Source organism: Metarhizium robertsii, assembly GCF_000187425.2.
Source record: "Metarhizium robertsii ARSEF 23 chromosome Unknown MAA_Scf_54, whole genome shotgun sequence".
In the NCBI taxonomy this organism is placed as follows: domain Eukaryota; kingdom Fungi; phylum Ascomycota; class Sordariomycetes; order Hypocreales; family Clavicipitaceae; genus Metarhizium; species Metarhizium robertsii.
This window is the reverse complement of record NW_011942198.1, coordinates 4,976-15,623: the sequence shown is the minus strand read 5'-3', so window position 1 is coordinate 15,623 and position 10,648 is coordinate 4,976. Positions and strand designations below refer to the sequence as shown.

General features: G+C 50.1%; 3 protein-coding genes across 3 annotated transcripts; all 3 read left to right on the top strand.

Annotated features, from left to right (window-relative positions):
• Positions 1–1,792: 1,792 nt before the first annotated feature.
• MAA_10514 (uncharacterized protein) lies at positions 1,793–3,783 on the top strand (the record flags this gene model as incomplete). The annotated part of the gene is made up of 3 exons (XM_007828512.1): positions 1,793–2,252; positions 2,384–2,946; positions 3,094–3,783. 3 exons carry the CDS (start codon positions 1,793–1,795, stop codon positions 3,781–3,783), a joined length of 1,713 nt encoding a protein of 570 aa, XP_007826703.1.
• A 2,659-nt stretch (positions 3,784–6,442) lies between these two features.
• On the top strand, positions 6,443–7,051 carry MAA_11829 (uncharacterized protein; the record flags this gene model as incomplete). The annotated part of the gene is made up of 1 exon (XM_011413280.1): positions 6,443–7,051. One exon carries the CDS (start codon positions 6,443–6,445, stop codon positions 7,049–7,051), a length of 609 nt encoding a protein of 202 aa, XP_011411582.1.
• Positions 7,052–8,580: 1,529 nt separating this feature from the next.
• Positions 8,581–10,020, top strand: MAA_10513 (Endonuclease/exonuclease/phosphatase; the record flags this gene model as incomplete). The annotated part of the gene is made up of 1 exon (XM_007828511.1): positions 8,581–10,020. One exon carries the CDS (start codon positions 8,581–8,583, stop codon positions 10,018–10,020), a length of 1,440 nt encoding a protein of 479 aa, XP_007826702.1.
• Between the last annotated feature and the right edge of the window lie 628 nt (positions 10,021–10,648).

Sequence of the window (10,648 nt, the reverse complement as noted above, 5' to 3'; positions counted from 1 at the left end):
GCTCCACTTTTCTCCCTTCAAGAGGCCAATAATATCAGTTTTCATGCGACCCCTGAAGGCCGTAACCATCCGTCTCTGTAGGACTGTCAGTACGCTTGGAAAGCATCGCCAGCGCAGAAAAGACCGCCATCTGCGATAGGCGCGGAAACTGGCGCCTTCGGAGTGACCATGATGTAGTCGTTGTCGGGCAAGCCCGAAAGGGCGCCAGTCGGTATTCGTAAAGATCTATGACAGGTTAAACCCGCCAGTGTCACGATCTGTATTCAATTTGCCTGCTACTAGGTGAAAGCGCCACAAAATCTGCATTATGGACTCTGCGGCGTCAATTTGCGCTGCGATACGAGATAAAAACACGTTCACCCACATTCTCAGGTAACGCGTTGCAGAAAAAGCAACGTTTGTGGCAGGGGCCCCCTGGAGTTGCGCGCTGTAAACGAGGAATAGCGGCCTACCCTAGGGCGTTATTCAAATAGTCAAATATCCAAATAAATCGAGCCATCAGATTTGATTTGATTTAAGTAATTGAAAGGCGGATCTGATTTGAATAAACTTGAATGTCATTTATTTGTTTGCAAGTCTGGGAGGACACACCATACACCCATATGTCAACGGCAACACCCAATTTCTGCCTAATTACGACTACGCAGCCGGCAGACAAGGCTATGGCAGGGCTGTTAATCTGGCAAGGGAGTGAAGAGGTCGGCTACACGCCTCAGAGAAAGCGGTGGCCCTGGAAACACAGCCCAGCCTTCTTCAACTTGGAATAGGGCTTGCAGAACTCAGCCGCTCCGCCCGCCGATGGCTATGGTCCAGGCCATGTCCATAATATTAAGCTGGCGAGGGAGCCAGGGATGATGGCGTCCAGCTCGCTGATATCCAAAGGCTCGTTTTTACAGGAAAAATTAAGAAATTTAAAGCCCTCAATTGCCAACGGCCCCCCACTCCCAAATCATGTCACCGCAAGTCGTAAGCGAACATTGTGTAAAAAGACAACGAACGCATCCGGGACACGAGGGCAATCCCAGTTGCCTAAGTAACTATGACAGACAATTCACCGTGAGTCGTCAAATTTCTATTTCTTATCCCAATTCCAACGCCGATCCTACGCCCCAGACCTTGCCTCAATGATTGCTCTCGCTCTGGCTCCTCCGTCTCCTCCGTGGGGCCGGCTGTTATGGTTTGTGTGCCTCTAGCCCATAGCAGATTTCCCCAAGGCTTGCATTGAAGTACTTGCGGCTTGACAACTAAGTTTGTTGCCCAGGCTCAGTCGATATTGCCTGACCACACACCAGGTCACACCCCAGGTTCAGCAGACAGACGCTTTGCAGTTTCGTTTATTATTACGTTTAAGTACTCCGACTTTCACTTCAATAACCTTGGTCATACTTGCCCTCTTCTTTCCATTTGCACGTCCCCCCCAGCTTACCCTCCAGAAAACGGCAAGTTCCTGACAGGCGCCGAGGGCGGGGCTCCACAGTCATTAAGTCGAATGCTACGCAATCTTTCATCCACTTTTTCGCACAGTTACCCTTTCGTCTGCGGCTTCTCCTCAAAGTTACCCGCTGCACACACAGTCAGTTCCCAACAATCAAGTGGTTACTTTTTGCCATCTGCAACCAGACGAGCATATCGTTCGAGGAAGTCGATATCTTTCCAGTAATGTTGAAAACTGGAACAGGTCGAGATGCTCGCCACAGACTCGTCTTCATTACAAATGGAGGCGGATAACCAAAACTAATTTACGTCTCATAGCATCATTAGCCTGCCTAGCGGCGATGAAAGTAACGCAGAGATGAACAAGGGCGAGAGCACAGTGAGAAGGCTAGAGAACGGGCGAAACTCCAATACGTTAGGCGGGCGCCAAACTTCCGACCCCAACGAGGACGAAGTGACGGAGGACGCGCCGGAGGAGCCCGTGGGTTCCCATTACCCTAAGATAAAGAGGCCGTCGATTTTCAACGATTTAAGCGAGAGCAAGCCCGAGAGTGCCCATACTTCGGCCCCCGCAAAGTCGCCTACCTCACCCACCAGCGGGAATAAAGTCAAATCCAATCGTCAAAGTCTTGGTAGTCCAGGAGTCAAAGGTGTTCTTCTTGAAACATGGAGGGACTCCACTGTACCGGATAACGACAGAGAACACGCCGTTATTGAATTTATCGACGTCAGAGATCGCCTGCGAACTTGCATTCGGCCCAACCCCAAATATGCGGAGTCATTGGAAGAAGACTACCCCCTTTGTCACACACACGATTGTATGGGACAGCCTAGACAGAATGAAAGACTCTTGATTTCCTACATAAAGAGTGGAATAATACGAAACTAAATACTTGTTGTAATACTGCTGCCTGGCGGGCGACAGTATAGCAATGACTGTTGCCTTGAGGCTTGAATGAGCGACTTGACCTTGACACCCTTCCTCCCGGCCCCGGTGGAAGTTGGGTCACCTTTGAGCGCGTTATCTTTTCCGACCATCTAGTTGGCTTGGATCACTTGCAAGTCAAGGAATACACTCGGGTTCGATCAGAGGTGGCGCCAGAAGAAACCAACGAAGCTCGCGTTGAGGCTGAGCACGCCGCTGTTGAGGAAGCCAAACGTCGTGTCAGCGAGTACCCGGCTCTGGAGAATCCTTTGCAGGTCGCATACGGTGTCGATGTGCCGGGAAAGTCAGCCCCCATCTGCCCGGACTTGAAGCGCAGGAGAGTTAGCGGCGGGTTTGCCGCAATCAACCCAGCACCACCCGAGATTGCTCCCGAGCCGGCCGCCATTCCAACTCCGCAGCAGTCTATTGCAGCTCACCAAACCCGGTTCTCGATTGACCCACTGCCGGGGACAAGGCCGACGCGCATCCTTATGGGATATTGGAACCTGTCCAGTGAGGCCGACCCCAAGGATCGCCACGCTGTATATGGCATCTTGGGGCAGAACGACGCGTTCCGCGTTAAGGTGGTGCGAGAAACGAGAGATGGCCGATTTGTTGACGGGAACTTTCCATCTGGGGCTGTGTGCTCTCTGGATCCCCTACGAGGAAGTGGAGTTTGAGCCCCATTTAAAGTCCCTCAACAAGCAGGAAAGGAGTACTGCCGCGTTCGACAGTATCAGTTGGACCGTGGCGAAACATCCGCTGAATGCATTGAAAACAAGACCAAGGCCGTTTACGAAGCGCAGACCCGGGCCGGTACAATGCCGTATAAGCAACCTCACAATGTGACAGTTCCGACGTTTACGGCCTCGCCGCAAGGAGATGGCGATGAGCGCATAAACGGACGACACGGCTACGGCGGTCATGAGCCCCGTCAATCGCATCGAACCGAGCCGGGACCCATCCGAGCCTCACTCAGCGAGAACGAACTTCGCCCCAACCGGCTCCAGAGTACAGAAGCCGCTGAGAGAACCAACGCCTTAGCACGACGTGGAATTGCAAGAGCGGAAGCCGCCCAAAGTCGTGCGGACCGTCATGCCGTCCACAGAGAACGTGCAGCGGCTGCTGCTGCTGCCGATGCTGCTGCCTCCAGCATGCCTCTTGAACACCCTCACAGCACCAACGGCAGAATGCTGTTCCACGAGTCAGATGATATGCAGCGGCTGAATAAAGTTTGGGCCCGACAGGAGACGCTTCGCATGAAGGGCGGTCCGGATGATGCCAAAATTTACGACGGCATAAAATACGAGCGAAAGGCGACTGGACCTTTCATGGGGAAGCTTGTATCGCAGGGCGTGATTATCAATATCGATGGTGAGGATTATGTCGAATACCGCGTTCTCACCAAACCCTCGTTCTTCTAGAGCTGATCGCCCTTGATGTCGAATTGTGCGGTATTCATACCAGAAAACGGCGCATGCGAAACGATGTCCATTGATTCTGCATCTCAAGCATCTCAATCAAGGACCGCAGGGGACGGAAATTAGGAAAAGGGTGAGATACTTCACTCTCTGACGTGTTCACAGGCAGTAATGACGCGCTTGAGGAATGATCATCTAATTCTTTCATAGAAGAAGACAGTGGTCATTTTCCACGATCAGCTTATAAGTTTTGGATGCGGACGGTCAGTTAATACACCTATTCAATACTATGCCAGACCCATTTCATGGACTGCCAACCTTGTAATATTTCGTCCCTTTTGGGGAGTTTCATGGCCAATATCTGCGCCCCTGGCAGACAAGGGACTGTTGTGACCATAACAGGGTCTTAAAACATGTCGAGGAACTTGGAGGAAGCATGCCCACTGTGCACGATAGATTCCGATTTGCGGTTACTGTAGGGCTAAACTCTCCAAAGACCGTCGTTTCTTGTTGCGGCGTTTATCCCGTTCTGTGAAAATCCCGTGCAATATGTAGAACCTGACCTCGAGAAGGTCAAGCTTGCGTCAGCCCAAAGATATTAGTTCCGGACAATGAAAACAGTGCATACCACTAGGCTATACGGAAGTTTGGCATCAAAGAAATCCCGCCCCCCCTTCGCCTTTTCTGTGAATTCCAGAGCCACGGTTGATTCGCAGCTACTATGCTGTTTATGTAAGGAAGGCAACAAAGTGTTGCGATTAAACTTGCTTCTATTAAATTCTGGCTGACAGCTCTCATACCTAGTGGCACGGACCGTGCCACTAGGCAGCAACTCTTTTGCGTGTCATGCTTAGTACATGACTCGTACCAAGCCAACACAAAGAAGTGTCGATCTGGCCATGATGTGATTATTTGTGCATATTGTGTCAGGTCAGTACTGCTGTTGAAATATGACAAATGCAGATACCTGGGTCATTGAAGCTCCTCTGCCCAAATTAGATTCTCAAACCACAAGATAAATGAAGGTGGTCTCCCGTCAGTCCCTGCTTTCACGGCTCAGGGCCATAATACCACTTAGGTTTTAAGTATGTCCTCAACCAGCCTAAATCACTCCAATTGTTCCGTGTCGTCAGACCTTGCCTCTAACGACTCTGAATTTCCCTTTTACGACCTTGAGCAAAAAGTACGATCGACCACCTCTCGTCCTGTTAGGTCCCAATCTGTTGCTTCGGTCGAAATTTGGCGCTGTATGCGCTGTGCCCACGCAGCCGAGGCCACCTCAACAGATAACATCAGCGACGCCGGTATGGTTCGCATCGGTTATAACCTCTATTACTGTGAGCGCTGCGCCAAGGCAGTCAAGTATCCGAAGTAGCAACGTATTTCCATAACTGCTACATGACTTTGACTTCCTTTTTATCTACGACTGATTTCTCGCCTCCTCGCACCATCACCAGTAACAGCACCCAGCCGTACGTCAGCCCCTCCGCAACTATCCCTGAAACTTCCGCTGGGTCATCTACTACCAGTATAACGGGGGGGCTATTTGTCTTAACGATGGTTCTTACACCTGGATGTTGCCTTTGAGACAGACACTTCACAGACTATGGCATATTTTCAAGCGTGCTCGTAGCATCCATTAGTTGGGCCATATTCCCAAACGGCAAAACCGAATGGCTGGCCAACAGTTCGGAGAAAGGTGTCGCTTTCTGGGTACAGTTAAAGTAGAGTCGCGAATGTCATGACTTCTGGTTTTGCAGGGTACCATCCCTTAGCATGTTTCGGTCTTGCGCATTGGAGGTTCCACTGGGTTCGCATTTGTCACTGAATGCTCTTGGCCGGATAAGTCCGGCTCTATTGATTGAAGAAGCAGACTAGGAATAATTGCTGAATGTCATAAACTCATGAATATCAGAGATCAAAGAGCCCAAGTAGCCACTCGAAAATAATTAGACGGCCGCTATAATGCTTCTTTGCTGAGGTAAATGACGCGAATTTCTTGGCCAGGACAGAAGGAACAATATAGAACACAGAGCACAATTCACATCAGATGCTATGTCTCTTGTGTAGTCATACAAAAATTGTAATATTGTAATCATGTTACGCAACGCTTTTCGTGCACAATCACAGGCATGTTTGACATCCCAGGGGCCTCAACAGTAGGTAGAGTCACTGCCAAGTTCGTTAACGGAAGTAGTGCCGCTAAAGCTACTTCTATATAAGCGACCCCCGTCTTCAATTTGAAATGGAATGATTCCCCTGGAGACCTTCTTGACGAAACTTACGGAACAACTGGTCCAATCATGCCAGCCTTGTGAGGTTATGCCAAAAGTGTCACGTTAATAATGTATTCAGCTACCACAAAGTACTCCAAGTAGATCAAATACGTTTAGTAACCCGCGTTCTTACGAGAGGAGGTTGTTCTTGTCTCATTTGAGAGTCTCCGTGAAGGTCATGGCTATTTGCATAAGTACATCTGCTGCCTCCCGCCTTCCTGTAAGGTCTTGGCACAGCCTGTTCCCGACGGCAAAAGCTGACAACTTGGCCATTTTTAACTAAAACGGCTAAAGCATCCTTGTGTCGGTCTTAGAAGCTACGTTCGTTGTGAGATATTTATGGACTTCGGGTACTACAACAGTCATATCGGCCCCCGAATCTCGAAATGGAGGATGAGGTCGAAGCCATATGCTCGGAGCTTGCCAAATCCATTCAGCGAGAGTCTAACCTAGAAATTGTGGTAGACAGGCTTCAAGAACAAATAGTGAGCTTACAAGTTTCGAGTAGCCGTTCGAGTCGGTGTTCATCAGACTCCGGCTACGCCTCCGAAAGACTCAGTGAGTACGACCATAGAAGACAGGAAATCGAAAGAATACAAAGGGAATGTGAAGTGGAGATGGCATCTATCAGACTAGAGAACTGCGCAAAATTGCGTGATGAGCGGCTAAGACGGAAGGTCCTCGAACAAGAGGTTGATCAGTTGACCCAAGAGAAGGACCAAAGATTCGCCCAAAGCGGGGACCTGGAAGTCAAACGCATTATTGATACGTTGGAATCAACATGTGTGGATCTTAGACGCCGCCTGTCAGAGGAAAAGGTGTCTCACAGAAACTTTCAGTGCCTCTTTTTGGCGGTTCAGAGCGAGTTACAACAAGTTTGTGAAGAACGCGACAATTTTAAACAGGCACTTATCCCTCAGCCATGCACCAAATCGGAAAATCTTGACACCAATCCCAATATAAGCATATCGAAACAAACGCAACAGCTCCAATAACGAGATAGAGAGGCGCTTTCGAACACGGTGAGCCGTGACCAGCGCCATACCTCAAGATCAACGTTTGCAGGGGTGTGTTCTTCCTCAAACGCATGGGCCGCAGGATTCAGCGCCATTGATACATACCAATACAACAAGAGGGAAACTCAGCCTACGAGAGAAGTACTGGCAGAGCTGCTGCGAGATGTGGAAGCTCAACGAGATGCTCTTCATATCGCGCTAAAGAATCTCCTTGATAGACAAGAGCTCCAGAGCCGCGAGCACCAAAGAAAGATCGAGGACCTCGAATCTGAGCACCACAGATTAGTTTACGGCAAACCCCCAAGTTGTGCATCAAGACTACTGAATTATAATCCTGTCTCAAGACGACTCGCGAGAGGGCAGCAATAGAACTGAGGAGGCTCCGTTCCTCTTCCTGCCCAAAGACGAATACACAAGGGCGAAGTGAAACTCGCCACAGTCAGCACTCAGCTGGGGCTAGTTGTAAATCTTCCACAACCCTGACATGTCCGTACATGGCCTTATTACCCAGAGCCATTACGACAGACCTTAAAGCTCCACAAGGTATTAGAATCGTATGCCGGGACGAAGACGAACACCAGATGATTAAAGAAATTTTGGAAAATAAGTTGCCGCAGGGCGTTCGAGTTCTACGAGAAGAATACTACCCGATTAAAGTTGATGGGGTTAGTCGCTCGGCCATATTGGACGAATGTGGTAGGGAGCTACAGGGATTAAATCAGACTCTCAGTAACGAGAATGCCACGCAAAAGACCAATGCCAGATGGCTAAGCCATAGATTTCTTAAGGAACGTGGTTCAATTGTGGTTTACCTCAAGAAAGCAGTCGAGGCGTCTCGGTTCTTGCGCGAAGGGTAGTTTTACGCTGGAGGACTCCGGGGGCATACATCCGCCTTTAAGCGTCAACTTCGACCGAACCAGTGTTATAATTGCCAAGAGCTTGCTAACCACAAAGCTTTCCAATGCAAGAAGCCGCAGGTACGCGGAAGATGCGCTCAAGAAGGTCATCACCATAGTGCCTGCACTGAGGCCATTGCGAAATGCGTGTTATGTGGTGGACCCCACGAGTCCTTTAGCAAAACTTGCAGGAAACTGTACCCGTCTCGTAATGAGTAAACGCTTGCGATTAATTCAGCTCAATGTCTGGAAAGGGGACGCTGCGCACGAAAGCTTAATGAACGATGAAGACATTGAAGATGCGGCGGTGGTGGCCGTTCGAAGAGCCCAGGGCGTGGAAGATTAAAGGGCGGCTGCTCACCACCCCCATGGCACATCACAAATGGACGAAAATAGTACCCACGTCCAGCAGGGAAGACATCAGGTGGGCTTATTCAAAGTATGCTGTGGGTTAGAAAGGATTTGTACGCTGAACAAATTCCAATACAGTCATCAGACTTGACGGCTGTGGTGTTGAGGCTTCCAGACAAATGGGTATTAATAGTATCAGTGTATGTGGCGGGTGTTGACAAGCAAGCACTAACGGACACATGCCATATGTTACGGCGAGCAATGGCGGACGCAGGACGAGGTGTAGGCCAGCAAGTAGATGTTGTCGTTGTAGGCGACTTCAACCCACACGACCAACTGGGGGGAGGTGACGAGATTCTGCTGGCCAGACAGGGAGAAGCGGACGAGATCATTGAGTTGATGACAGAATTCTCCCTCAACAGCCTGCTGCCTAGAGGAACAAAGACTTGGAAAGGAACAGACAAGGCGGGGCGGATCCGCGAGACTACCATTGACCTAGTGTTTGCGTCTCAGGATCTAGCGAACGACCTAGTTAGATGTGGACCACACGTTACGGACCATGGATCGGATCATAGAACAATTGAGACGATCTTTGAAACGGCGGTGCCTGAGCCAATACCCCAGGTACGCTTGCTTTTCAAAAACGCTCCATGGAAGAAAATAAATGTCAGGGTTGCCGTGGGCCTGGAGGGGAGCCCAGCCGAGTGTACGGTTCAACAGCAGACAGATCGTCTTATGTCAGTGGTGTTGGAGGCGGTTCACGCCTTAACACTCAAAGCTAAGCCTTTCGCGTATGCGAAGCGATGGTGGACGACAGACCTCACGCAACTTCGCAGAATATACACATACTGGCGTAACCGCGCCAGGACGGAGAGACGGGTAGGCCAGCCGGTTATTGAACTCGAAGAAACGGCCAAAGCCGCAGCCAAACGATACCATAGTGCGATTCGACAGCAGAAGAGATCCCACTGGGATGCCTTCCTTAAGGACGAGGACAACATCTGGGAAGCAGCCAAATATCTAAACCCAGGCGTCGACCCGGCCTTTGGCAAAGTACCTCAACTCGTAAGGGCAGACAAATCTCGGACGGCCTTTAATAAGGAACAAGCTGAAGAGTTACTGGCTACCTTCTTTCCGCCCCTCCCTGTCGACACCGAAGATGAGGGTGAAAGACCTCAACGACCTCCGGTGCCCATGCCAGACCTCACCGTGGAAGAAATAGAACGGCAGCTTCTCCATGCCAAGCCTTGGAAGGCACCTGGTGATGATGGACTACCAGTCATAGTGTGGAAGAAAATCTGGCCCGTGGTGAAACACAGGGTCCTGGCGTTATTTCAAGCATCATTGACAGAAGGAGTGTTACCTGACCAATGGCGGCACGCAAAGATCGTACCCTTGAAGAAATCTGACAAACCTGACTATGCTCTCGCCAAAGCATGGAGACCAATATCATTGCTGTCAACACTCGGCAAGCTTCTGGAAGCTGTGCTCGCGGAAAGGTCGTCTCACGCGGTTGAGACTTACGGCTTGCTACCTACAAATCACTTCGGGGCACGCAAGCAGAGGTCAGCAGAGCAAGCCCTGATGCTCCTTCAAGAGCAGATATATGCGGCTTGGAGAGGGCGTCGGGTGCTGAGCCTCATTAGTTTTGGGGAATTGCTATACCGGCATGACACTTTGGCTACACCGGCACCGGCATGACGTTTGCTCCTTCTGATTGGCTCGACTTTTCCTGTTAACCCCCCTTGGATTCTGCCGCCTCCGCCCGAAGTACCAAGGCAGGGTCGGTGTTCCCCAAGCCAATCCACTAGTCATCGAAGTGGGCGAAGGCGAGGTCGACCAGCAGGGAGTCTCACCAAGTCCACCCTTTCCAAGAAAGCACGAGAAGCAAGTCCAGAAACAATGGCACAAACCAACAGCAAGATAAGCGTCCCAACCCGGCAACGGAACGATTGACTTCCTGTAGTTCTTGAAGCTGGGATGACACCAGGAGTGCGTTACAGTGGTCGAAGGACGCAGCCGAATGTTCGCAGAACAAGGAGTCAATGGGAACTTTCCAAGAGTGAGGAGGAAGATGCAAGCTGTATTGTCGCTAAACAGTAAGATAAAACTGAAGCTCTTACAGTAATATAATATCCAGTTATCTTTCTGTTTTGGCAACTCACTGAGCCGATTATGAACTTCTATTGATCGCGATGCTCAATTCAGTTCCCAAATGGTGGGAAAGTAGTTGCAGCACGATTGTGCACCTGGGCTTGTGATAGACCACCAGGCTGTAAGCGATTTAGGAGATGTTAGGGAAACTTGCTACACCGCCTTTGTTGAGAAG